At 34.5% G+C, this 27269-nt stretch overlaps 5 protein-coding genes across 7 annotated transcripts; 3 read left to right on the top strand and 2 right to left on the bottom strand.

Moving 5' to 3' along the window:
• On the top strand, window positions 969-3360 carry LOC18588026. Its single transcript, XM_007012166.2, has 7 exons — window positions 969-1136; window positions 1341-1427; window positions 1557-1820; window positions 1932-2093; window positions 2177-2230; window positions 2383-2529; window positions 2764-3360. Exons 1-7 carry the CDS (start codon window positions 969-971, stop codon window positions 3142-3144), a joined length of 1263 nt encoding a protein of 420 aa, XP_007012228.1. The 3' UTR covers window positions 3145-3360.
• On the bottom strand, window positions 3562-9121 carry LOC18588025 (protein EARLY FLOWERING 3). The gene is made up of 4 exons (XM_007012165.2): window positions 8307-9121; window positions 7179-8026; window positions 5006-5057; window positions 3562-4892 (listed from the first exon to the last, which is right to left on the bottom strand). Exons 1-4 carry the CDS (start codon window positions 8520-8522, stop codon window positions 3867-3869), a joined length of 2142 nt encoding a protein of 713 aa, XP_007012227.2. The 5' UTR covers window positions 8523-9121; the 3' UTR covers window positions 3562-3866.
• LOC18588024 lies at window positions 12136-16476 on the top strand. 2 transcript variants are annotated; one of them, XM_007012163.2, is made up of 10 exons: window positions 12137-12289; window positions 12625-12794; window positions 13019-13150; window positions 13237-13287; window positions 13689-13785; window positions 14279-14325; window positions 14947-15163; window positions 15735-15858; window positions 15970-16012; window positions 16177-16476. In XM_007012163.2, exons 1-10 carry the CDS (start codon window positions 12229-12231, stop codon window positions 16252-16254), a joined length of 1020 nt encoding a protein of 339 aa, XP_007012225.2. In that variant the 5' UTR covers window positions 12137-12228; the 3' UTR covers window positions 16255-16476. The 2 variants fall into 2 exon arrangements, with proteins under 2 accessions (XP_007012226.2, XP_007012225.2); XM_007012164.2 differs by lacking the exon at window positions 13019-13150 and having other exon boundaries at window positions 12136-12289.
• LOC18588023 (clathrin interactor EPSIN 1) lies at window positions 17181-22928 on the bottom strand. Of its 2 annotated transcripts, none has more exons than XM_007012161.2 (11): window positions 22597-22928; window positions 22432-22483; window positions 21535-21614; window positions 21332-21410; window positions 21119-21202; window positions 20857-21002; window positions 20512-20769; window positions 19914-20047; window positions 19508-19704; window positions 17855-18245; window positions 17181-17692 (listed from the first exon to the last, which is right to left on the bottom strand). In XM_007012161.2, exons 1-11 carry the CDS (start codon window positions 22635-22637, stop codon window positions 17469-17471), a joined length of 1686 nt encoding a protein of 561 aa, XP_007012223.1. In that variant the 5' UTR covers window positions 22638-22928; the 3' UTR covers window positions 17181-17468. The 2 variants fall into 2 exon arrangements, with proteins under 2 accessions (XP_007012223.1, XP_017983645.1); XM_018128156.1 differs by having other exon boundaries at window positions 17855-18239.
• Window positions 23536-24039, top strand: LOC18588022 (vacuolar protein sorting-associated protein 32 homolog 1). The gene is made up of 3 exons (XM_018126769.1): window positions 23536-23577; window positions 23691-23828; window positions 23887-24039. The coding sequence occupies exons 1-3, from the start codon at window positions 23536-23538 to the stop codon at window positions 24037-24039; spliced, it is 333 nt and encodes a 110-aa protein (XP_017982258.1).

Raw genomic sequence — 27269 nt, 5'->3', positions numbered from 1 at the left:
GAATATGCCAGTATTGAGTGGCCACGTGGAAATGTAAAATAATATTCAAACAAACATTTTCATTAATATTGGAAATGATTCTTTTGACATGAAATTATTTAGAACAAAAGATGGTTTAATGTTTATCCTTTCCCCTAATTTCCTTTTTTTTTTTTAATTTTCATTTGATTAATTCCATTATTCCAAGGCCCAAAAGTATTCACTTTATGTTTGTATCTTATTATAAGTAACAGTCAGATATTTTTTTTAAAATCAAAATATTACTTTTTGAATAAATTTCACTTACAATTTTCGTCATTTCAATTTTATTCACGACATTTTATGTTTTTTTCCTCAATTAACACCATACAAAATTTTATTTAATTAATTTTTTATTTTTACAAAAATTTACACGATTAATTTTATTTAATAAAATTATTAAAATATTCTCCATTCAAAATTAATTTATTATTATTACTGAGCAAGAAGAAGGAACTGAAGCTATTAAGCAAAATTTAAATTGTTTACCCTTTGCGAATTGAAATGATATATATATATATTCATCATTATGTATGTTAGAATCCAAATATTAAAACTTCTAGCTCCCCTTTTTGTGCCTCTTTGTCTATGGCTACTTAAGTTTAAATGTTTCGCTTTGAAGGTTTCTTTTTTTTTTACTTTTTTTCCAATATACTAACAATATGTTATATCTATTTGGTGGTTCTAAAGTATGGCTAAAAATTCACTTTTGTTTCTTGTTTCCAAGTATGATTCAAATGTTGAAAGTGTAAATAGAAAATGCATGATTAGAAGTTGAATCATGCAAATTTTGTGTGACTTGAAATAAATATTGCTGCTTACATCTCTATTTTGATCATCAAGAGCATCTATATCAGCATTCCAAAGAGTTTTCCATCTTCATAATTATATCATTAGAACTTGTGATTACATACAAACACCTTTCAGGGAGAGGAAACTGAGAGTAACAAATGAGAACTGGTTTTTTGTACTCTCCTAGTTTTGAAGCCATGGTTATTCTCTTGGGGCTAACACTTTGTTATGAGCTTGGGGAGGGTGACTTAGGCTTAGCTAGACAGAAGATTTTGGAAGGAAGAAAAGGAAGCAACCACGGAAGGCATGCAGTGAAATCCATTCAGGTATAGGTTTTCGATTCTTTTATCCTACTACTCTTCATATTCATTATCAGAAGAAGCACTTCTGAAAGCTGCAACCTTGAAAGTCGCCTGCCAGTGAAAAGACCACGTTATAGTATCTGAATTTCGTTTCATGCTTCATTTCTTGAATAATATAACCTGTTTAACCAGTCAATGCATTTAAGCAGGATATGTTTTTGCCTGCAGAGTGAAGATGGTGACATTATAGATTGCATTGACATTTACAAGCAGCCTGCGTTGGATCATCCTGCTTTGAGGAATCACATCATTCAGGTATGCATTTTATTGCAGCTAGAACATCAACATTCAATTGTTTAGCTTTATTTCTAGCTACTTGGATGTTCTGATACTTTGTTTCTATCGGAATTGTTTGTAACCAAAACTATTGTTCGTTCCATTTAGATGACACCAAGTTATAATCCAACTATGGAGGAAACTCCAGCGAGTGAGCATTCTTCCAGGATTATGACATCTCAACCATGGCAGAAAAGTGGAAGCTGTCCAAAAGGAACAATCCCAGTTCGCAGAACCCGGAATAAAGGGCTATTATCCAACTCTGGAGAAGGCTATTGGAATAAAAAGCCAAGCTATTATAATCCTGTTAAAGAGCCCTGCAATGAGGAGACTCCATTATCCCTTCAACAAATAAACCAAATGAATCACTCGGTATCCATCACTTTCTGTGCTAGACTTCAGTTGTTCAAGTAGTTTACTATTATAAATCTGCTATTTCTCATTGGCACATTTGCATTTCTGGCCCAACTTTATGTGAACCAGAAGGCAATATTGCTAACAGCAGGGTATAATTATGCTGGAGTCAAAGGAGACATCAAAGTCTGGAATCCTCATGTTGAATCTGATGATGAATACAGTACTTCTAGAATCAGCCTCAGAAATGGCCCTTACTTTGATTTTGAGTGCGTTGAATCTGGATGGGCGGTTAGTACGAACTCCCCTTAGCTAAGATTCTACATATTAGATCTGATAGTTATTAATCTAGGATTGATTTTTGAACTTTTCAGGTGAACCCGAGTGTCTACGGAGACAGACAAACTCGATTATATGTTTACTGGACTGTAAGTACATTTTAACCATGAGTGATTGCCTTGAAGCTTTAAAAGAAAACTTTCTGGGGGACAATTGCACGTGCATTCTTTCTAGTCAACATGTTGCTTGCACTGTGCTATACAAATCTGATCAATAACCAAATATTTTTCTCCATGTATAGGCTGATGCATCGAACTCAACAGGTTGTTTTGATATCACTTGTCCGGGCTTCGTTCAAATTAGCAATAAAATTGCTCTTGGTGCAGCAATTTATCCTATCTCAGTCTTCGGCGGGCTCCCATATCAGATAACTCTCTTCATGTTTAAGGTCAGGAAATATAGAGCTCAACTTTGGTTACTAAAAGTAGTAGTGTCTGTTTTCTTGATAGTGATAATACTAAGAATGCTAGCAATAAAACTTAAGGATGGAACTATCATTCAATTATCAGAACCAAAATCACTAGAACATGGACTGGTGCATGGATTGAAATATTAGTTTGTGAGCCTTGCATTTTTGAGTCCTCAATCTTCTGATTATCTTCTACTTGGTTTTCAAGCTCAGGATCCCAAAACAAGCAATATATGGGTGCAGTATGGGGAAAAAACCAACATAGGGTATTGGCCAAGAACCTTGTTTACAAGATTGAGTCAGGGTGCAGAATCCGCCGAGTGGGGAGGCGATGTCTACAGCTCCAAGTTAAGGCACTCTCCCCATACAAAAACAGCCATGGGTAATGGAAGATTTCCTGATTATATCACTGGCAATTCAGGATTCGTGAAAAGAATGCGAGTACTTGACATCTCTTATAACTTGAAGTTCCCAGAGTGGGTGGGTAGTCAAGTGGATGAATACAACTGCTATCGTTCTACATATGTTGGAGATTACATTGAAGATCCTGAATTCTATTTTGGGGGCCCAGGCAGGAATCTCATGTGCCCTTAAGGACTAGTAATGGCTGCCGTAATTGGTTACTGTTGTTAATTTTCTTTCTTTCCTTCTTTCTTTCTATAGGATAGTGAGGTTAGTGCCAATAAAAAGTGAAAGGAGTACGTTCTATGTTTTCCAGAAGTCAGAATGGATGATATGCTAGCAAGCTCTTCTTAAAGACTCATCAGTAACTAGCAAAAAGGTTAAAGAAACCCGAACCCAAGGGACAGATAAGGGATTTATACAAATAAATGAAATTTGGATTAGTATTTCCATTCAGATTACCATTGCTGTCTTACCATTCAGATAGATTCGTGTTCCCATTGCTGAGGAGCAAAACTGATTTCTAGGCTTTTCTTGGTACCGGCTTTATCTGATTTTAGTACCTTAGTATCGATGCAGAAGTTACTCCTAAAGAAACTCTTGTAGATGTTGATAGGAAAGTAAAGCTCTTACTAAGCCTGCAGTCAAGGGTATCCAAGCACAGAATTTACTATCCTTGTTCCTCCGAAACATCAATCAGAAAGTATTGAAGAGATAACAAATACATGTTACATTGACTTGTAAACTCCTATCTACATATGACTAACCTATAACCAGACCGGTAAAATAGAAAATTAGTAGGAAAAGGTTACAGTATCATTACCAAAAAGTACAGAGAAAATGACCAAGCAACACACCTAGCTAGATGAGTCCCAGATCATTTTACTAGTAATAGATTGCTTGATATAAACAAGCTAAACTGAGTCATATTGTTTTCTCTCTTCCTGTATAGATTGGAAAATTCGAGCTGCTGATTCAGTGGCTGATCTTGGATTGTGAGGCACAACCCTTATCACTCTTGTCGTCTGCTCACTATCGTGAGGTTGAGGGGCTCCCTCCAGAATGGTTGGAGCTGTACGAAACAGCGGAAGTGCATTTTTTCCTTCAGCAGCACTACGGGTCCCATCTCTCTGCACTCTCTCACCAGGACTGCTCGCTGTACTCCCTTGTAGTTCGGTGTCTTTCGATGCCTGAAACTTCATGACATGCGAAATAGCACCATTCTTCTCGCTAGGCAAATTACATGAATTTTGATGTTGCATGTTAAAGTTTGCCCCACCTCCAGAAAACTGGCCATTATGGGCATAGGAACCAGGTCCAGCAAATTGGTTCATTTGTTCCACAGCAGAACCTGAGACTGCTGGATTCATGACTGGCATCCCATAAGGAGGAAAGTAAGAGTGGCCAACTGGAGGAGCACCGGGTAGAACCCCAATTCCTTGATGAGGAGGAGCTGCAACTCCATAAGCTGAAGTCATAAAGTTGACTGTCATTGGAGTTTGTCCAAAAGGTCCACATCCTCCACAAATGGATCCCATGAATCCAGGTCCAGTATACGGCTTGTATATCAGTCCTTCGGAAGGGGACATGACAGGGACCAGCCATTGATGGCCAGGCATTTGATGAAAACACCAAGGATTCATTTTATTATCACCATTAACTGGTGCAGGTGGTGGGTTTCCAAGGAAAGGTCCATAGTTTGAAGGCTGACTACCATTTTTCACTGAAGAGAGGGATGTCCTACCAACTGCATTTTCTGCAGAACATTCCATTTTATGACTTGGCTTCTCAGTGTCATCTTTGCACTTAGTGTGTGGCAGTGGTTTTACAATAAACTCTGGTGGTAGTTTCTTTGCAGGAGAGCCTTGGAAAGAGGGTTTGCTGAGATATGCTGTATCCTCAAGCAAGATATGTGGTGATCCAGCAATTAGTCTCTGAACCTGTTTCAACCCAAAGCATTAAGCATTTTGACTATATGTATACATGTGAGTGTGTGCATGTATCCAAATGGGAACCAGCAGAAACTACTAAACAAGGTCAAGGACCACCTTACCTTAATAAGTCTATGCAACTCAAACACTTGTACTGCAAATATTCTTTGCTGACTGTAGAGAGTAACAGGAGTTGATCAAGAAAAACTTGCAAAGGTCATAATATTTCAGTTTTAACAGACATACAATCACTGACAGGTGAACAGACAATATCAACTGGATATTCATCAGAATAAGCACTAGATAACATAATTTTGAAAAAATTAGTACACAGACAAGAATTACTTCATATGAGGACAAAGTAACTAAAGTGGTTAATAGGGTTGAGTTTAAGTCTATGATTCCTCTCACTTATCCTCAATCCTTGTTCTCAGCTTTCGGGAGGGGTGATTTGTGACTCTTTCACAACAAAAACCTCCTTCAGTTTTCTTTGATAGGTGAAACCTCTTCCTAGCTCTAAATGGCAACACTTTCTACAATATACCTTATGAACTTGATAACAATTAGGATAATGCTATATCAGTATCTAACAAACAGAAGAAGGCAATACCAATCACACAAATATGATAGCATTACATTGGAGAAAACACAAAATAATTAATTTGAAGGCTAGCAATAACCATAACTCAGAAATTCTTTGAATGCCATCTTCTTGGCAAGCCGAATGCAGAACATTTAGCTTCAGTACAATAAAATCAAAGCCAAAGCCACATGCACTTGTTGCAAATAGAATTTCTTTCAATTTACAGCATGTACACAAACAGATATTTTCTTGAACAGGAATACGCACAAAAATGAGTTAAGCATACAAACTTATACAAATGTACAACAATTAGAAGCTGTACATAGGACAGAACTATTAAATTAAATTGTAATATTAAGTTCTGCTTATAGATCCCAATTCCCAAAAAATCCTTCGCCACAGAACCCAAGATACCATGCTAGACAACATCTCATTTGCCAAAATAACCATCACCAACTTCAAATTATTCAAACATTCCCCAGTTCACCTCCTTTGAGATCCACCAACATTAGCTCTAGCTTGTTCTCCTCCTGTCCAAGCCCTCGGGTGCCATGGAAGCAAAATTTCTCAGGACCAAAAGGTGAAGTCAGCATCAAACCGAGACAGAAATAAAACCCAAATATAGATGAGCAGACAATGAATAATAAGAGTTCCGCTGTCTCGGATGTTGCCTTGCACAAATTAGTCCTCTCCCTGCTGGAAGATGATCCATGGTTAATACGTTATCGAGGGCCTCTGAACACAAAAATGCCACTTTGGGAGGAATCCCAGGACTCCAGAGCATAAATTCTCCCCTCCATCAAAGCCATATTTACTACTCCCCACAAGATAGCATTTAATCTATATTCCTACTATTAGTAATCCATATTGCATTCAGCAAACTAGAGGCAACTTTAACTTGTGATAACAACTAGAGATAGTGGAATAGTGATCGTAGTCTATATCCAATTGTAGTATCAGCCTAGAGGAAGTAATTAAAACTCACCTATTGCGATTGATTGCTTACATTCCAAAAAGAACAAAAAAACCAAAATAAATAAGAGGGAAGCAGCACTCAAAACTTTCATAATAACTAAAAAAGCAGTGCTTTTATTTCTACTAGCTACAGCCATGGACCTAAAAGTTATAGCTCCATATGTAACAAGAGAGAAGATACTAACAAATAAATAGAACCACCCTCAAAACATATTAATCACATTTAAACTAATAAAGGTAATTCAATTATATTTTCATGTACAGATTGCATGGAACATTTCATAATTTATCTTATGTGGATCTATCAATCTAAAAAATTTCTTCAAGGTCTTGGGAGCACTAATTCCTAAATGACCAATCTCAAGAGCTCTACCTGCATTATGTCAAATATCAGGACAAGAATTTCACCATTGGACCAGCCAAGGTATCCTCTGAAACATCACATGGAAACACTGCAATATAGACTAGATTTCTTGTTCCACCCCTCCTCCTAAGGGACCTAGAAAGCTTCTTGTGCAAGTGCATGATTAAATTTGCCATTCTCTCATTTTCAAAAGCACAAGGCTTGCACTGTTTTGACAATATATTACAAGAAGGTAACATGAATAAGCATTTGAAAAAAAAATCACATGGCCTCTCCAATATAAATCCGGAAAAGTGAAATAATTCCAAGACATTGTAACTAACAATGAAAACTTAATAATTCCAAGACATTGTAACTAACAATGAAAACTTACTTGACAATGGCTCTTCTTGCTTTCAAAAAATGCTTCTGACCTATTATTTCCACCACATCATCAGGAGAGATATCCGAGCCAGATGCAGAATCCACTATGGAGGTCTCCGAGACATTGTCACTTTTATCTTCATTTGCCCACTGTAGTGAGCCACATGTCTTGTCTCCACGGCATTCACTGTCATTATTAGTTTCATCTGGACCACTGTGATTCCCTTCTGAATAAGACATGCTTCTCTGCCGGGAAAGAATTCCCTCATCAATATCTCTCATCAACTCAGCACCATTATTGCACCCATTATTAGCTGGTTGTTGCAGACAAGCATCATTTTCATGCAATCGGCTAAGTCTAGAAGTAGGGTGCTCTCCACAATCTTGATCAGGAGACATATTAGCTTCTTTGACATGTCCACTTTTTTCTCTAGTTGATAAGTCCGTAGCGGTTTTTACTGAACGCTCCCTACTTGAGCACACTCTTGAGCTCTCTTCAATCTGGTCTCTAACCTCTTTTCTTAAATTCACAACAGAATAGCTACTCCGATTTGGATCCTTATCACAAACATTTTGGAGTTTTATTAGACGGCTGGGATAAGTTGGGCTCAAGGGAGTGAGTTTTTCTCCATCTGAGCCATTCTTAGTTTTATTATGTTGGTGACCTGTCTCTGAGTTAACAAATACAGGAACCATGAAATCATCTTCATCTCTGACCTTTCTCTGCTCAAGGCGTGCCAAAGGAGCATTTACACTTGCTCCTCCAAGCTGGCGAGTACTAAACTTCTCAGCCAGATTTGTGGATGTGGAAAGAGATACACGAGATGGGAAAAGCATATTTCTTTCAAGGCTACTCCCCTGCAAGCATCAATCAGTTACAGCAATCAGAGATAGTATAAATCACCATGCCTATAAAATTACTATAATCATGCTCCATTTGGACAAAGTTTACTAAGTAATGAGTTGATCTTCATAAGGAAATAAAACCCCTCACCAAACCCCAACAGATGTGTAAAAATATTGAGTTGATCTTCATAAGGAAATAAAACCCCTCACCAAACCCCAACAGATGTGTAAAAATATTACCATAATATACCAATAGAATAACAAAGAGACAGGTAAATGATAAGAAAAATACCTGGCTTGAGGAACTAGGAGGAACCAAGCTGCTTTTATTACTTGGGTTAAGAGGCAAGACCGCAGGGCTAAACCTCTGTGAAGGAATACTGAGCTGCTCATAAAGAGCCATCTTATTCCTTGGAGGAGCTCTTGGCCCTCCTTTCTCTGTATCATTAACGTGAAGCCTAGGGAACATAGGCCCCATGATCTTCTCATCATCTTTCCCTCTCTTCATTATTTTATTTTCTCACTCAAACTTCAACCCCAAAAAAAAAAAAAAAAGAAAAACACAATTACCAACACTCACTTTTACATAGAATTCACACAGAGATCCTGTGAACCACACCACTAAAATTAAAATCCACCTCTAAAAACTAAAAGTTTAACAATCCATAAAGTCTTTTGAGTAAAAAAAAAAAATCAAATTTTCACAAAAGCAAAGGGATTCAACACCTAAACCGACTCTAAGGAAACTCAAATTGGTCAATACCCAGATGTCAAATTGGATTGTTTGACTCAAGATTAAACAGATTTACAAGAACTCAGAGACTACCCAGTTCGGAAAATGGTAATTTGTAACTGAAACTTAGAAAAGGAGAAGAAAAGGAAAAGTGATATATATGGAAATAGGAAAAAACAATGTTATGTAAATAAAAGTAGGATTTGGATAGTTAAAAACACAAAAGGTTATAGTAGATAGAGAAGAGAGAAGAGATTCGAAAAGAGTGAAAAAGAGAGACAAATTGGAAGGGCAAGCTTAATTAGGTATTCCGAAGAAGGAGAAGGGGAAGGAGAGGAAGACAGAGAACCAAGGAAGAGAAAATCATGGCTGGTCTCAGAAAAGTGAAAGAAAAAGGGAAAAAGCGCTTGGATTGTGGGCCCATTTTGGATAGAACTAGAAGCTCCTCCTCTTGGATTTTTCGTATTTTACCCTTTGCCATGGTTGGTCCAACCATTCTTATCCATTTTAACCATTGAGTCTTTTTACAAAACTACCCTTCTCCCACTTTTGGATCTTTCCACTGGCCAAAAAATAAAATAAAAATAACTCTGGATTTTGTTTTACTGGCATGCTGTTGACATTTGGCAACACTGTCCTCGAGTCTTTTTTTTACGGCTCTTTCTATTGTAATGACTTCAGACTTAATGATGTCTTTAGTTGGTATAAAATCTTGAGCTTGATTTTATTCAGTGCTGAAAGAAGGATCCTTATTTGCAAATCACTCCGTTCCTTTTAACTTTAAATGAGAGAGAACATACTAGTGTTTGGTCAGGAATTTTTATATTAAATAGTCAGAGTAGACAAATAAAATATACTATATATTTGTGATATTAATAAATTTTAATAAGTTTCAAATTCAAATTATTTAATTACTATTAAAATAAATAACTTTGTAAGTTAAATTAATATTTCGTTAAGGGTTAAGTGGGGAATTTTCAATTGAGATATAACATTAAGCATTTGGCAATTTTACAATCCAACTATTCAAGGTAAGAAATACTTTTCTGATTTTTTTCTTCTTTAGTTTTAATGTAGATTAAGATTAAATTTTTTATTTCAATGTATTTTATATTAAAATTTTAAAAAGTTTTATAATATTAATATTTGATATTTTTTTAATACAAAATGATTAAAAAATCACAAAAAATATATTTGTATCATGCAAAAAGTAAAATTATTAGATGTTTAAAAAAGAACATAAAGATTTTATTCAAGGACCTTCGAAACACGAAAGATGAAAAAAAATTGAAGGAGTATTTATAATTTTATTTTTATTATTCAGTAATAAATTTAAGTAAGTAAATTTTTTCTTTTTTTTCTCTTGTTTTTGGAAATAAATCCCGATTGACAAGAAATGTGCAAATCGTACACATCATCGGTGCCGTGTACACGTGTGCAGTCGCTTTTTAGAAAAAGGTCCCACGTTTTAGTGCAACACTTTTAAACCTACGTGCACCATTGGAGAATCGCCACGTGTCATCTTATTCCTTGTGCCGAACAGCTCGAAAGCCAACAAAGTTACAAAGAAATCCCTGATAAACAAAACAAAGGAATGGCGAGTGGAGACCCATATCGCCACAAAAGATATTGATAGTTCCACTCCAATCTTTGCGTTCCGACTTTCATGACAGCATATGGTGGTTCGGTTCTGAAAAAAAAAAAAATATTTATAGAATTCTGACATTAATTGAATCGAAAAAGAATTTATTCAAATCAAATTTTATTTAATTTCGTCAAATAATTTTTTAAATTTCAATATTTTTTATTTGTTCATATTTTATTTTAAATTAAAAAATATAAAAATAATAAAAACTTCATTCATTCGCTTTAAATATTTTTAAATTTTCACTTTACAAATCAAAAATTGAACTGAAATCAAATAAATTATTTTAATGCTCAAAATCAGATTCAATTGAACATAACAATTCAATTTTTTTTATATATTTTCATAAAATTACATAAATTCAATAACAATGACGTAACTTAAAATTAAAATTTTGTATATAATAATTCAAAAATAAAATCCTAATTATTCTCACCTTATTAACTAAGCTCCTTTACTCGATTATTTGCTTTATTTGTCATTCAATAAATATGATTGGAACCAAATATGATCACTTAATCAGCATTTTTGTTTACAAATTGCAACCTTAAATAATCCCTGGACGTCAACATATACGATGGTATTAACAAATTAAAAAACTTATGCTTATCCTCTCGGCAAATAGTTTTAAATCGTAGTGTAAGCATGATGTGAGAAATGTGGTGCTTCCATCCTAGATTTCTGCCGATGATCAGTTTTTTAACCAGGGAAATAATACTGTAAGCCAAGCCGGCAAGTGTCTATTTCATTAAGCATTTTTCTAACCATACCCTTTCGCTTCCAGCAATTCATTTTTTTACATGCCCATATAGGATATGCGGCTCATCGCAATGTCGTTTTGATATTAACAGATTGTCTCAAATCATGCCATTATCCAGACAACATAAATCGTTTGTCTTTATTTGATACCTGTTTAGAATTTTTTAAAAGTAAAATATATTAATATCTTTAAATTTTAATAATAATTTTACGTAATATATTTATTTTTAAAATGCACAATGCATCTTAAAATATATTTTGCTAAACATATGAATCTAATCGTTAATTAATTGTTAATATTTTTATTAATTTACTAATATGATAATATTTCAAAAAAATAATTTTATTTTTATTAAATTTTAAAAAAAATATTTTTATATTTTAATAAGAAAAGTTTTTCCAATATTTGATGCAAAATTATAAAAAAGACATCAAATGAGAATAAAAAATTTCTATCACTATCTATCAGTCAATTTTTTTAATGAGTTGACTCTTATGAAATCGACCAAAATCCCTTTTTCTTTATTACAAGGTAAAACTTTTAGGTAACTTATGACACAAATTTGAATTATCAATATTATTCGTATGCCTTTGCTCATCTTCCAAGATATATTATAGGATTACTTTAAAGGGTGGGGAAATAAAAAAAGGTATTACATTTATGGAGTGGTAATACAATTTCCAAATATTTAATTCTTCTTATGGAATGGTAATACAATTTCCGTTTCTTTTACATTACATAAAACGCTACTAATTATTTAATCTTTTAGTGCGTGTGTGATTGAATATGCGTCATAATTCACGTAATTAGTTTAATGTTCAAACCTTTGGGAGATATATAAAATGAAAGACCATGTTTTAAATGACGTGGCGAAAATCTAAAGCGAGTCGTTTCGTAATCGCGTACTACCTTCCGCTCCAGATCATCCTTGAAATGAAAATCCCACTAGCGATAAAAACCACAGTAAGAAAAAAATAAAAAGGAAAACAGGAGAGTAATATAAATTCAGTCAGATTGAAAGAAGGACAAAAAGAAAAAAAAAAAAAAAACTCGATCTGCTTGGATGGTCCGATCGCATGGCTTCGTCTCACCATCCTCCTTCTCATCGCACTCACGTTCCTTTCCCTTCGAACTCTGGTATTTAATCTCGTAATCCTTTTTATTATCAATTTAAAAGTTTTTCTGGTTTGAGTTATAAGTTTGCTCTTGTGCTTTTTACTGTTTAATTCAAATTTAGTTTATAGTGGTGGATTATCCGCCATTTGACATGCCCTAATTCACTTCGACCGGCCTGTTTTGGTGAAGAAAAAAACTGAAACGTCAGTTCAGATCACTGATTTTTCACTGTTCTTTACTTTTTTCTTTTTTCTTTTTTTATATATTGCTTATGGATATTATTTATAGAATTTAACTGAATCTATTATGGATTAGTTTTAATTTTGAACTTTGGTGACTTGACGCATGTGTTGCAGGTGGTAAGCCATTAGACAATGAAGCTCCTATGGTTCCTATCCATATAGTGACCAATGCTTCTCAGCTTCCGGTGGAGTTCCTGAATCCTTCGCCGGAGAGGCAGTTGGTCGTAGGTTTTGACTGTGAAGGTGTTGACCTTTGTCGCCACGGCACTCTCTGTATTATGCAGGTTAACTATAGTTCTGGTGACTGTTTGACTCAAATTATTCAAAGTTTAGGTAGCTCCTTGAGTCAATAATGATATGCTTTATGAAGAACTATGGTTTGTTTGTAAGACATGTATGTTATGTTTTATAGGAGAGTAGATTTTTTTGTTGTGGTTAGTTTAAAAATCAAAATGCCTTAAATTGCCTGTGCTATTCTAAGATTTATAGAAATACTTTTTTCTGGCAGCTTGCATTTCCAGATGCTATATATTTGGTTGACGCCATTGAGGGTGGTGAGGCACTTATAAAAGCCTGTAAGCCTGCACTTGAGTCTAGTTACGTCAAAAAAGTTATTCACGATTGCAAACGAGATAGCGAGGTGTCTAATTGTTTTTCGTTTGACTTTTACACTATGGTGTATTTGATTTGCTTTATGGCGAATTAGAATTTGTTGTTATTTTACAGGCATTGTACTTTCAATTTGGCATCAAGTTACACAATGTTATGGACACCCAGGTGAGCATCCTTTATGAGATTGAGGACTTATTGATATCAAACTTGTAAATCATATGAAAAAACTGGTAATTTCTTTTTATGCTCCTTTCATGTTAATGTTTGTTGTTACTCCATTGTGGAGTACTTAGGTGGATTTAAGCCTATCTAATTAGCACTTTAAACAATTTTTTTCCTAATGTTTGTGGTTTCATTTCTCTTTCTTTTCTTTTTCTCAATTCTTGCTTGTAGGTGCTTATTTCATTCCTTTATTTACATCCACATAGATGCATTCAAAAACACACTGCTTCAATCTTGAAGTTGGTTGTTCTTGCTTGCTTTCAATATTGTCCAAATTGATATGAGGACTACTAAAATAAGGTTGAGTAGTTTGACATTGCATTTTTTTTTTTGTTGCCCTGCAGATTGCTTATTCTCTTATAGAGGAACAAGAAGGACGGACAAGATTGCTTTATGACTACATATCATTTGTTAGCCTCCTTGCAGATCCACGCTATTGTGGTATTTATATTTCCTGGTATCTATTTGAATTTAATTAATGCAGGTTGTGGAAGCTTTTAATCTGCAGCTTAACTGTGCTGAATGAATATATTTTTCGCTTGCAAAGTCTTTAAGATGTTATGTTAAATGGCTTTCGGAAATAGGTATTATTAATTGCCTTGAAGTACCCATTTCGGGTCTTTTGGTTGATGTAACTTAAGCAGTGTGCTCCAATTAATGTTGAAATCAAGCAGTTATGTTTGCCTTACTGTGACCATGCAGGAATCTGACATTTTGTTTATTTGTTTCTTTCAACTTTCCAAACTTCCGCATATGAGAAGTAATGATGCTCTGATATGACATTGTATGGAAGATTTATAAATGTTTCTTTTTGCTATTTGAAACTGAATGTGTTATAGGCTTCTTTTAAACCAGCAAAGTTTAACTTGCTCATCAAGTTACAGCCACTGGCTTGTTTTGACTTTTGATTTATGCCCTGATACTTTAAATGTAGGCATATCTTATCAGGAGAAGGAAGAGGTTCGTCTCCTCCTTAGGCAGGTTAGTTTAATCAATTTATCGCTAACATAAAATTGTTTTAATTATACTGCTGGAGTGTTTGGGGTAAAAGTAATTCCCTGTTGTCCTTTTTGGAGTCCAGAAAGCTATTTGGTATTTGCTTTCTTATTGATAGCAAATTATGCATTTCATGTTTGATATCCTAGTTTGGTAAGTAGCTGGCTGGAACATTAGCATGTCTTTATACTGATGATTTCCCCCCTTCTCCCACTTTATTCACACCCTGCACAGTGTTCTTTTGATCTTTGATGCCATCTAGCTAGCTAGTAAGGATAGCAAGTTTCTTGCCACTTCTCAAATGTTATTGGGTGGTGAAGGTTTAACCCAAATTTCCCCTTACAGAGAACAAGACCAATCTGCAAATAGCTTTGCAATATCAACAGAAGTAGATTTGAAAACATTTCCTATTTATTGGTCATGTGATTACATGTAGATCAATAATCAAATTTCTTCTTCTCTCCTTTAAAAAAAAAAAATTTCTTCTTCTCTCAATTAAGTTATGTGCATATGCAGATGCTTCATTGTTGATAAAATCGTACTTCACTGTACTATGTAAATTGAATTTCTTTCCAATCCTCACAATTATGTCTTGCCTATCTGCAGGATCCCAAGTTTTGGACTTACAGACCATTATCTGAGCTTATGGTCCGTGCAGCTACAGATGATGTCCGCTTCCTTCTATACATCTACCACATGATGATGGAGAAACTAAATCAACGATCCTTATGGTACCTTGCAGTTCGTGGAGCATTGTATTGCCGATGTTTCTGCATTAATGATAATAACTATGCTGATTGGCCATCTGTTCCTCCCATTCCAGGTTCTTGTATTCATAATGACTGTATTATAATGATTTATTTCTTGTTAGAGTCCTGGAGAAAGATGTTAATTAATTCGCTGAGCTTTGTAGAGACAGTATTCATTTATGTGATTCTCTCTCTCTCTCTCTCTTATTCACACATACACACGCACAGTTGTTGCTATCTACTGAGTATCTCCATATAATTTCCTGATTAGTGTTTTTTAGTCTCTTACCTTCGATTAAGGTAATGTGGCATATGCATAAAGTAGTTGGCTTTTACTGGTTGGTGCATGTATCTCCTTGCTCAAAGAGCAGGGTTTGGATCCTTTTGCCACCGAATCAACAAAGAAAAGGTAATGTGGCGTATATTCATGAAGTTTGAATGAGCTTAATGCTTTGATAGAGTATGTCATTTCTCGCCTAGTGTGATGGTGCGTATTATGATAACATTCAAGTTTCAAACTATACATGTAATTGTACTGGACTCAGCATTATTCATTAGAGAGAAGGAAAATTGTTTTAAGAATGCAAGCAAAAATATTGTACTTTCTAATTGGATACTGACCGAGGGTGAGATTTATTTCTGCAGATCACTTGGAGGGGAATGCTCCCGAGGAAGAAATACTTTCTATTCTTGATGTTCCGCCAGGGAAGATGGGGCGTATTATTGGAAGAAAAGGGGCTTCAATCTTGTCAATAAAGGAGTCTTGCAAGTAATATGCCTCTTTCTCCCTCTCCCTACGAACATGCATACATATTTCTCTTGAAGTTTGGAACTGCAAAATTTTCTACCTATTCTTTACTTCAAATTCATTTTCTTGCAGCGCGGAAATCCTGGTTGGGGGTGCTAAGGGTCCACCAGACAAGGTTAGTTCTTTGACATCTTAAAGAATTACCTTGCTGGAGTACCTAGCTGCTACATATACCGTATAATTTTTTATTCTTTTCGAGAATGTACATGTACTTACTTTGACGCACTATCTGTTATCTCCATAATTGAGCTCTTTATATCTTTCTGGATTTTTGTGCAGGTATTCATCATAGGACCTGTGAAGCAGGTGAGAAAAGCTGAAGCCATGCTGAGGGGAAGAATGGTGGATTTATATTGAGAGTGTCTCTTAGGGGGCTTCTCTTCTGAAACTTTTAATCAAATGATTGCAAACTCCCTATAGATTTGTGTTTGCCTGACCTCCCTGTATGTACAGCCGTCGTTATTACCCATCTGAGTGAATGCTGCTTTGATCTGATTGCAGACTATATATTGGTGTTGGAGGTAGCCTTTAGATGCAATTTGATTCTTGTTCTAAAAATGAAAATATTCTATAAATCCAGTGATGAGGGTGGCCTTGACCAGGTTTAGGGCATCAAATATATGATGTTTAAAGAAAATATAATTAATGATGTTTTCATACAGGGAAAGTCATGTTGAATCCGATACGATATTCATCATCCAAAATTAGAAAAAATAGTCATTTTTATGAAAGAGCTTAGGAGATGGGAAGAGCAAAGGAGGTAGCGTATGGTAAGAGGATTACTGAAAGCAAATAATGTAATATTTAAATAAATTTTTAAATTTTTTAAGAAAATTTAAATGAATTTTTATATTTTATTTTTTTTATTTTAAATCAAATAAGTTTTCATAATTAATAGTTGATTAATTATAAGTTAAAATATTTCTTATAATTTTATATCACATGACGTTAATGATAATATAATATTTTGATGTTATATGTTAACATGTCTATGTATGATTTTAATATCATGTGAATATAAAATAATAAATAATATTTTAATAAATATTACTTAGTCAATTATTAATAATTAAAATTTATTTAACTTAAAATAAAAATATATATTTAATTAAATGTAATACAAGAATAAAAATTTATTTAAAATTTTATTCTTAATGTAAAAATATTTTCAAATAATATGCCAATGTTAACGATCTCATCCAAAATTGATGATAATCATAATTTTTTCCATTCACAGGTCCGATGTTGGGAAAATCTCTTGGGTTACAGACTGTACAACTTGATTCGCGCAATGCTAATTAAGTAATTATTCCAAGTAGTGTGAACAGCAAAAAATAGGGTGCCAACTTGAATGAAATCTCAATACCAAATTACAAAGCAACAGTTCAATGGAAACATTTGAAGACTGTGTGGGGAGTACCGTTAATATGTTACCCCCTCATGATTGATGCATAATAAGTATACTCATCATGAATTGATGAACAATACTCGCACACCAATGTGCACCACACGTTGGATAATTTTTTTTTTTTCCAAATTGGGAAAAGAATGCTTAGGGAAAGTGAACAAAATTACTTCTTAAAGCTACCAAATTGATATTGTTGGCTGCCAAGGCTTGAGAAGAAATCATCAGCAGCAGCTGCTTGTGTAGATGCGAACCCAGTTTTACCAAGACCAGACCCAGTACCCATTGCTCTCCCCATGTAAAATGAAGTTGTTGGAGGTCCTTTCTCTCTTTCATCTACATCGGTCAATCCCCCGACGATTCCAACATCTGCTAGCGAAACCTTCTTGGCTGCAACATCGATAAAGAACAGTCGTTAGACAATGACTATAAAAAACAATTAACACCCATAAAGTAATGACCATAAAAAACAATGTGATATACTATGTGGAAACAAGTTTTCCTACATAACGAAAATAATATATGTTATGGGCTGCTAAGAAAGATACTTACGAGCAGATATGTTAAGATCAATTATCCCACGGCTCAGTGAATCAGCCCAAATTCCAGACTTCACCTGGAAAGTATCCTTCTTTTGAGGAGATTTAGAGTCTTGTGATGATTTGGTGCTCAAGTTGTTAAGGTTTCCATCAATAATGGGATTCTGTGTTGGTTCTTTTGAAGCTGAATCAGAATGAGAAGTGAATGAACCAAAAATGTCAGATCCATCAAAATTGTTCAGTGGAACAGCAGCAAATGGATCAACAATGTTAGCATGTTCTGGCTCAGACTTCGGTGCAATGGTGTCTGGTTGCACAACTGGATCGGTGGTGGCAAAGAGGTCAACAGTTGGAGAGGCTGCAGGAGTGATGGCAGGCTGGGAAGCAAATAGATCAACCTGTTCCTGCACAAATGAGGAAAGGGAAAGGGGGAAGCTGATTTGACCTCCTCATTAAAGAATATACCCTGACTCCTTTATTAACTAGTCAAATACCTCTATGATATCCAACTGAAAAACAGGTTGCATGCACATATGTTAATACTCTGCATGCTCAGATAAAAGCACTTCTAAGATCACAGGGATTCTTAAGCAAACCAATGGAAAATAAATAAAGGTTTTTTGCCAGTAGACATATTTTTTGTGTTAAAGAGAAGAAGGGAAGGGGTTAAAAGGACCCTTAAGTCTCCAACTACTACAAGCTGCTTGGACGTGAACTGACCTGGCCATAAGTGATCACTGCCATCCCATATTTCAAGGTAAAGAAAAAAACTATGAAGGATTGACATGGGCATGGGATACGTATACAACAAGATACAGACACAGTGACACTGCATTTTCTAAAAAATTAAGTCACAACACAGCAAGACTATGGCAATAAAGAAATATATTAAATATATAAATATATTTTGATTAATTCATTACCATATATAACTAAATTTGATTTTTATTTTTTCCTATATAAATCCTTCTCTTTTTAAATATTTTAAGCGATTGAACTAATTATTGACAATTAGTGTTGATTTTAAATAATTTTATTCCATCAAAAAATAATTAAATATGTTTTAAATTATCTCAAGGCTGAAACCCATGCTATTGTTTGTTAGGCAAGAGCCCAAGTTATAATTAAAAGGAAAGCCCTTAATTTCTCTTATTCTTCAAGTCTTCTTCAGCGCGTGTCTTCTTGTTCTTGTTCTTCTTCTATTTTGCCATCCATCGACTTAATACAGACAACAAGGCTTCTCTCCCTATAATTTTAGTTATTTTTGTTTGTGATCTCAAAATTTCAATTCAAGGTGTGCCACCTCCACCATTGCTTCACCAGTAGCAATGTCTCTCCTTTTTCTTGGTTTGGTTTTGGAAATCTACTGTCAATTGCTATGTCCGAGTAAATTATTATTTGCCATATCTAGCTGAGTCATATCTGTATTCTGATATATCAGAGATGTGTCCGTGTCAGACACGGACAACACCGATGCAGGGGGTTGACACATTGTCAGTGCTTCATAAGGAACAAGATGTATTGAATTTCATATTACATGATAAGCTAGTTATATCTGTTTCAAAGACAAAATACACCACTACTTTCTTTAAGGTCAATTCAATTGGCATAGCTATGATAATTCATTGTTGCATTGCTAAAAATTAAGATGAAAAAATTGTCTAACCTGAGCTTTAGGACTTGCTTCGGTTGCCACTTTAGTTGGTGCTGACACAAAAGTTGCATCAGCAAATAGATCAACTTCTGTTGAATCAGTATTCACAGCAGACTTTTCCGTAGGGACAGATGCTGGTGCATCGAAGAGGTCATCAATCAAACTTTGTCCAAATAGATCCACTTGGTTAGAACTTCCAGCCGCTGGCTCTGTCAAAAGAATAATAATCAACAAGGCATTGGTAACTGACATCCCATATAAAACTTACTACTGAAAAGGATCACTCTTTCAACCAACCCTCGGCCTGTTAACAAAATGAACTATAGAAACCGGATTTGTACCATGTTTAAGATTTACATGATAAAAGGAAAACCTCTGAAGAAGCATTCTCAACTTAAGAAATGAATATTTTTCTTACTAGAACTGGATGTTCCCCTGGGATCGAAATCATCAAAATCATCAGCATCATAATTATTTGAAGGGGTGCTTGCGCTTTGACTGTATTTATTGGAATCACTCAACTTTGAAGAGAATTTATTCTTTGGATCCTTGCTGCAAAACAATCATTACAAAATAAAATTTTTAAGACAAGGTGGGACGCAGTGTGGAAATTTTTTTTTGCAAAACAGGAATAGGTATACATGCAAGGGTTGCAGGTGTACAGATGTATGTTTAAGGATGTGAAAATGTGCGAGCTCCCGTTTTATGTGTTTGCATGTGTGTGAACAAGACCAACATGTTATAGTAGTAGAGCTTGAACTTCCATAATCAATGTATTGTGAATAGTGAAAAGGGAAACATCATCTACATAAAAGGATTAAGAACAGCAACATGATTCCTAGAACCAAAAATATGGTAATGCAGTGTCCTAATGATTATGTAGTTCACAATCAATGGAAAAGGACATGCCCAAGTAATTTTCTTCGACTTAAAAATAACAGTGTAGCCAAGTTATACTCTATTCAAATTACTATTAAGAATTTGCAACTAATAATTAACAGCATAAAATCTTAAACCTGCCAGGACGTGTAGACTCCTTTGAGGAATTCCCTTGGCTTCCACTTGCAGTCCCTCGACGTGACTTCACATAGGTATCTGTATCATACTTTTCTTCTCCATATCGGTCCTTCTCTTTATAACTGTCTCTATAGCTGTCACTTTCTCTTGTGGTACTTAGGCCTCCATACCTATCCCCACCACCATGGTAGCCACCACTAGTATATGAGGCTGCACCAGACTTATAAGTAATGCCAGTAGATGATAGGCCAACATACCTAAAAATAGTAACAGAGACACGGTTTAGTCCATGACAATAATACAAGCAAGCATATGATTTCACTTCCTGAAGAAAATAAGCTTACTTGTCACGGTTTGCAGCAGCTTTATTTCTAGCTTCTTGTATTTTTTCTTTATTATTCAAAAGTCCCACTATAGTTTCTGCTTTCTTCCGGACATTGAGTCCCACATCTTTCCCACTTGGCTCAACATATTCAAAACTTGTGAGGGACTGCGAAATGCAAAACAAATAGGGGAAGCAGAATAGTAAAGGAAATTCAACTTTACTCCATAAATTGTAAGAGAAATACAAAGGCAATTCGAAAAATTTAGGAGTTCGAGCCTTACAGAAATCTGGAAAGTATGTTCTATTATGTCATCAACCGCACGTTCAGATCCATGGGAAATCAAATATTCTATAACAGCCAATGCCTGGTAGAGAATTGGTTTTAGATTTCAAGGCATGAAAAGGTCCATAAGCCAACAAGGCTTGGAAACAAATATCAAGTTTCTACTGGTATTAGATGACTAGTCAGTCATATTATGGAAGAATATACATACCTTGTAGACATAGCGCCAGTCTTTTCCAGTCTCAGCCAGTCTTGTCCAAAGAACATTCATAACCATCTGACATTCAGTGCTACAAGATATGGCAGCCCATTCAAGTAGCATAAAGAGAGATGTTTCTTTCAAACACCAATACCAGAGAAAAGACACAAAATAGAATGAAAAAAAAGGAAATATGTGCAAATGTCGATAATTACAATTTTTTTGTCGCTTGTGCTAATTCTGCCAATGCAGTACCATGAGGACCCCATGGTTCATTATCTGTTGCATCTAGTACCTGCATGCATTTGCCAAAATAATTATGTAAACCAACTAATCTTCATAAAAAACTTTACATGCACTTCAAATGTAGCCTAAGCGTTACCAGAAAAACTGAGCGCATTATTATACATATTGTAACACATTTTTATCATTGCCCACCAAGTTCTGAACTAATCACTCAATTACAACTAATAAAAGTAAGATAAAACCATCAAATTCCACCATAAATGTCACAACCAACGGCAAAAGGAAAATCACAAATAATTCTGTATATTGTGCAACATCATACGCTTCAACCAGTTCCGTAACAAAAAGCAAAGTCGGCGGATTCAAAACCTGCGCTATAAATAAATAATTGCACCACTAATCAGATTTCTGACAGAACGATGCCCTTTGTACCTAAATATTTTAACTTTAACACAAAATAGAACTCATAATCCAAAAGATCAAGTCAAAGAATAACAGAATTATGATACCTTTGATCATGGATCAAAAACATATACTAGCAAGCAATAAACAACTTCATTATACCAAAAAAGATAATTAAAGCCGACACAAAACTAACCTGAGCTTTCGATCATAGCATAAACCTCAGTTAGAGTAGTGAGTACATTCTAATTCTCCTATTTAACATTTCTGTTTCACACGCAAGTTTAAACATCTGTGCCAAATCTATAAAGAACTCTACCGTATACACCAAATCATAATCCTACTCTCTTCTTTTTTTAAAACAGATTAATGAAACTAACAACAAATGAACAAGTACAAAATCTTAAGCATATTTCTCCAAGTAATAAGCATTCAAGAAAACATTAAATTGCATTTGATCTCACCTTCTGTTCGATCTCCGGAACCTTCAATACCTTTAGGTTAACCTCCCTCTTGCTGAAATTATCAAAGGAAAAAAAAAAACAAATTAAATCAACTTATCTTGTATTGCAAACAGTACTCAACCAAATTCTGATTCAAAATTCAGAACAAGGGAGTTTAGAGCTTACATTTCGCGAACCGTTTGATCGAGGGCCTTCATGAAATCCATGGCCGATCTAACAAAAAAAATTAATTAAAGATAATAACCGGGGGAAGAAAATGTGAGATCGAACCAGCCAGACGGCACAGATCTGAGAGAATTAATGGGCGGAATGTTAGATCTCGAATTCGTTGTGGAGGAAATGAATTTATTCAGCTGTTACTTCGTGGCTTTTGATATGAAACAATCGTTTGAGTAACAATATCGCTTCCTTTCCTTTTCCTACTTTTCTTTTTTTCCTCCCTCCGTTTTTAACCCCTTTTTTTTCTTTTAATTTCTTCCCACCACCTCCGATTCCGTTTAAAAATACAAAGTTAAAAAAGAGAACGTCAGGGGCCGTTTTCATTTTTACCTTTTTTATTTTCTTCTAATTCCTAAACTAATTTTTCTTGGGCCCAAAATAGAAAACCCAAACTAATTTATGTTTTATTCTGTCAAAAAATGTCACGCCTAGATGTTGGGTAGAATGGTTACTATAAGATAGTTTATGGGGAGTTGTCAAAAAAAAAAAAAGAGGTTATAATTATACAATGATACAATTTTACTATTATATTTCTTAATTGCCATGAATTTTGTTATTAATACTTTTATTTTGATTAATTTGTATGAATTAACATTTAATGGTAAGTAAATTTAAAAATCATTTTGGATGTTCTATGAAATAGAGATTTCTTGCATTCTGTTTGATGTTGGATCTGAAAGAGATTCTTGATGTTGGGCCTATGGGCCCAATAGTGCGGAGAATCTATGCTGCATCTGAAATGTTAATTAGTCACTGCAAAGTTGCATTCTAAAATGTTTCTATCTCTTTCTGCTCTGCTTTTAATCTTATTTAAACTTAGTCTTATTGTGATTGTGCAGCAGGCAGTGAGATGTTTGAAGGGAAAGAAAATTTGGGAACGATGAAATGGAGACGCTTGCTAATTACCAGTTGAGCATTCATGATCAAGTATGACATGCGATGTTTTCCACATATATGTAATCAAGTTTAGGTTACTAGGGCTGATTCTGGGAAGAATTTGATCAATGCTTTGCCTTATTTTTGCATGGTATCATGCACAGGAACATAAAAGAGATCTGGACAAAACAATGGATGAGATCGATGAGCAAACTGAGGAGCATGATGAAACAGTTCCAGGAGACATTGTCAGCACCAAATTGGTGCAGCTGCTGATTATGATGAGGTATTGTTTCGTGCAGGTTCTTTTATCTTTCTTTAGATTCAACTTTGCTATTGAAAAAAGCATTGCTTCTACAGGATGAATTGGAAGCTGAGCTTGGAGAACATGAAGGAGCCTACTTGGAGGAACAGGCTTCTCCAGGCGGCCACAGTTGCCCCTGTACCAGTTGTATCTGTCCCATGTACCAGTTGATGAAGTCGACGAGCTTGCTGCTTTACAGACAGGGATGACACTTGGACAGGTTGCTCATTCCTAGGTAATATAATCCATGGAGTTTTTACTGGTTTCTGTTAGATATCAATAGCTAGTATTGATAGCAATAATTTCTTTTAGCCCATTGGCTTACAATGACAAGACGAACATGTTTCAACACCTTCCATAGATTTCCTTCGCTCTTATATTTAATTTTGCATTGGTAGAACTTAAACCACATCGTGTTTGTTTAGCAATTAAACTAATGATTCAGATTACGTTTATTTCTAACGCCTGCCCCACTATTGGCATTGCTACTCTTCTAGAAAAACAGTTTGTTTTCTGCTTGTGATTGTTTTTTTTTTCTCTTGTACACAACTGTTCGGTTTACCCTTTACTTCCAAAAAAAAAAAAAGGAAAAACAAGTAATATTCTTTTAATGTCAGAAGTCAGACTTATTCTTTTTTCCATTTCTGTCAGAACTGACCTTCTTTGGTTACGCCCATGCCTTGTTCGTGGTACACATCACACTCTAAAACAATCTAAACTCAATGCCTCAACCTTATGTTTTCCCTTAATTCTCATGTTTAGAACAATTACACATGCAAGAGTAAACATATTCATTTTCCTTCTCCCCGATTATTTAAGTGGAAATACTGGCACCTCGTTCTTGGTACATATTTTTCGTTCGAAAGTATCTTTTAAAAATCGAAAATGAAATGAAACAAAAATTACTTTCGACTCCTTTTATTTCATTTTATTTGTGAATTTATAAAATTAAATTTATTTAATAAAAAACAAACAAAATGAAAAAAAAAAGAGAGTAAAACTTAACGATGCTCCATGTATAAATTCATATATCATCCTATCACAATCATTGGCTTAAAAAGAAAATAACCAAAAAAAAAACCCTCAAAGTCACCAAGAATAATATAAAAATGACTTGGAAGAATATGCATGGAAATTTCATGGAAGAATTCGTGGTTATAATAAACTGCTTTTGAAGGGGTCAATGTCAAAAGACAAGATGAAGGCCAAAGCAAAATTTAGTATGACCCGTGCTGATGGATTCAAGATTCTCTTTATCCAAGTAGGAATACATATATTATATAAATTAAGGTCGGGAGTTGGGACCATAAAAAGTTTTGCATGAATTGTCAAAAGAGTATTAAAATAAACTTTGAATAAAAATATATCTAAGCCTAATTATTACCTTGTTTAAACGAATAATCTATTGCTGTGATGTTTTTTGAAAAGGTTATCCATTCATTGACTTGAAATTGGCTTGGTCTTAAAATAAAATTACAGTTTAGAAGGGATTGATTGTCAATGGATGAACCCTGAATAATTAACATAATTTTATTATATCCATTCATGATTGGTCGATAATATATAGTATTCAAATGTAGAAAATAATGTTCTGATTGGGCATTTGGTTTGAATATTATAGATGCCATTTGTTCCTTAAATTATTTGTGACTTCTTGAATTGGGATGGGTGTTCCCTTTTTTTTTTTCTTTAATTATCTATAAAGCTATAATACGGGGCAATAAGGAGAATGAAGCTTATTATATTGGTCGGCGAATCTCTATATAGTCAAGTATAGTGATATATGTCACTAGGTTGGTATGTGTTTTTTGTTATTCATTATATATTAATAATGAAAGAGAATTTGAATTTGAAAAACGAAACGTCGTTATCATAAATAGGAGATATTTAAAATTTGAATACAAAATTCTCATTTTATATGATTTTTTTTAAAGAATGATAGTTTATATATAAAAATAAAAAAAATTATACAAAATGTCAACTCAACTCTGTTATAAAATAAAGTTCGACTGAAAACTTGTGCTGCATTACAATATTTCCTCTTCTCTCAAATCTCACCGTACAGAAGATCCCATGAAACGTTGGACACCAATTATAACCCCCTCTTTAAAATATATATAAGAACTTGAGATAAAAACATAAAAGTTAAATAATTTCTGAATTAAAATTTTAATATACTAAGACTATTAAACAGGAAAACTTCAAATTCGTAAATAATCTTATTTGATTGTTAGACTCAAATTTTTTGGAAGGTGAAAACGCAAATAAACTAAATTATTAAGTGTTAGATGCAAAATGTGTGTCAGACTCTCATGTCATTGGGATTGCAAAATCACCTTTGATGTCTATATGTTCAGATTTTCAATCTTTTTTACTATTAAAAAGATGCCGCCCTGTAGGCAGGCTAGCCCCTTGAATGCTATAAAGAATGCTACACCTAATTAGGAAGACGAAACTTAGCTAGCTTTACACATTGAAAGATAGGGTTTTTTTATAAAACAAATGGTACACAATAAGGATTAAACTATCTGTGTTCCAGGATTGGAGAAAAAAAAAAAAAGGGGGGGGGGGGGAAATGCTGGCCTATCCAATGGTGCCGATGTGCTTGTCTTCTTAAATACTTTTAAGAAGGAATATTCATTTACAAGTAACGCCACCAAGAAGTAGATAAAAAAGACATTATGATGAAATGTCTGAAAGTGCAATGTGCAAACATTAGAGGGAACAAAATGTCTGCCCGGCTTTGAGGGCCTTTCTGTTTACTTATTAATACCTCAAGGAAGAAAAAACTGTATATAGAAACAAGTGTTTCCCAAACTTTGAATTTTGAATCCTTTTGGAGCAGTTCCCTTTTTAAGGCAAGGGGAAGAGTATTGAAATTAAACCAGTTAGTCAAAACAAGTGTCTTTGGCCTGTTTGTGTCTGCTCAGGGTATGGTGGCGAGTTTAGGCAAGATGAATTGCACTACACTCACCCGTGGGGGTATCTAGGGTTTCTAAATTAAAAACCCTCGGTTGGTTTTTTCTGCTAATTGATTGATTACCCTTAACTGCAGCAGATTTGTGGTTCTGTTGAAAATAATATATATTGACAGTAGAGGTCCCAGGTGGGGGAAAGGCCTTTTATCAGATATAATGAGGTTGCATAGTTGGCAAGGTTCTCATATCTCCCATCTTATGTTCGCTTTAAGAGAAAGTGGTGGTTTATTTTTAGGACTTGGTAAAGGGGGGAGAAAAAAATGAAAAAAGTTGATAGAAAAATAAATGATTAAAGTAGAAAGTAGAAAAGCTTTTAATGTTTGAGATTTTTTTTTCTTTTGCTTCTTTTTGGGTTTAGTTATGAACGTGCCAATTATATATAGAAACAGAAAGATTGTTGATAAAAGGCAAAGTTTTGCATAGGAGAGTCACATGCATGGTAAAAGGAAAACGTTAGTACT

The sequence above is a fragment of the Theobroma cacao genome, chromosome 9 (genome assembly GCF_000208745.1).
Source record: "Theobroma cacao cultivar B97-61/B2 chromosome 9, Criollo_cocoa_genome_V2, whole genome shotgun sequence".
Classification (NCBI taxonomy): Eukaryota; Viridiplantae; Streptophyta; class Magnoliopsida; order Malvales; family Malvaceae; genus Theobroma; species Theobroma cacao.
The sequence above is the reverse complement of the archived record's forward strand: the minus strand, read 5'-3'. Positions and strand labels throughout refer to the sequence as shown.

What these genes read in the sequence shown, in the direction of transcription:
- LOC18588026 (XM_007012166.2), top strand. Translation starts at nt 969, where the DNA reads ATGAGAACTGGTTTTTTGTACTCTCCTAGTTTTGAAGCCATGGTTATT. An exon ending in TGAGGAATCACATCATTCAG is followed by an intron (nt 1,428 to 1,556) that starts GTATGCATTTTA and finishes CGTTCCATTTAG; the next exon opens with ATGACACCAAGTTATAATCC. An exon ending in GCGTTGAATCTGGATGGGCG is followed by an intron (nt 2,094 to 2,176) that starts GTTAGTACGAAC and finishes TGAACTTTTCAG; the next exon opens with GTGAACCCGAGTGTCTACGG.
- LOC18588025 (XM_007012165.2), bottom strand. Translation starts at nt 8,522, where the DNA reads ATGAAGAGAGGGAAAGATGATGAGAAGATCATGGGGCCTATGTTCCCT. An exon ending in CTCCTAGTTCCTCAAGCCAG is followed by an intron (nt 8,027 to 8,306) that starts GTATTTTTCTTA and finishes TGATGCTTGCAG; the next exon opens with GGGAGTAGCCTTGAAAGAAA. An exon ending in GCAAGAAGAGCCATTGTCAA is followed by an intron (nt 5,058 to 7,178) that starts GTAAGTTTTCAT and finishes TACTCTCTACAG; the next exon opens with TCAGCAAAGAATATTTGCAG.
- LOC18588024 (XM_007012163.2), top strand. Translation starts at nt 12,229, where the DNA reads ATGGCTTCGTCTCACCATCCTCCTTCTCATCGCACTCACGTTCCTTTC. An exon ending in TGCAGATCCACGCTATTGTG is followed by an intron (nt 13,786 to 14,278) that starts GTATTTATATTT and finishes CTTTAAATGTAG; the next exon opens with GCATATCTTATCAGGAGAAG. An exon ending in TCAATAAAGGAGTCTTGCAA is followed by an intron (nt 15,859 to 15,969) that starts GTAATATGCCTC and finishes ATTTTCTTGCAG; the next exon opens with CGCGGAAATCCTGGTTGGGG.
- LOC18588023 (XM_007012161.2), bottom strand. Translation starts at nt 22,637, where the DNA reads ATGGATTTCATGAAGGCCCTCGATCAAACGGTTCGCGAAAT. An exon ending in GCTGCTGCAAACCGTGACAA is followed by an intron (nt 20,770 to 20,856) that starts GTAAGCTTATTT and finishes TACTATTTTTAG; the next exon opens with GTATGTTGGCCTATCATCTA. An exon ending in GAGTCTACACGTCCTGGCAG is followed by an intron (nt 20,048 to 20,511) that starts GTTTAAGATTTT and finishes ATTGTTTTGCAG; the next exon opens with CAAGGATCCAAAGAATAAAT.
- LOC18588022 (XM_018126769.1), top strand. Translation starts at nt 23,536, where the DNA reads ATGGAGACGCTTGCTAATTACCAGTTGAGCATTCATGATCAA. An exon ending in AGTTGAGCATTCATGATCAA is followed by an intron (nt 23,578 to 23,690) that starts GTATGACATGCG and finishes TATCATGCACAG; the next exon opens with GAACATAAAAGAGATCTGGA. An exon ending in TGAGGTATTGTTTCGTGCAG is followed by an intron (nt 23,829 to 23,886) that starts GTTCTTTTATCT and finishes TTGCTTCTACAG; the next exon opens with GATGAATTGGAAGCTGAGCT.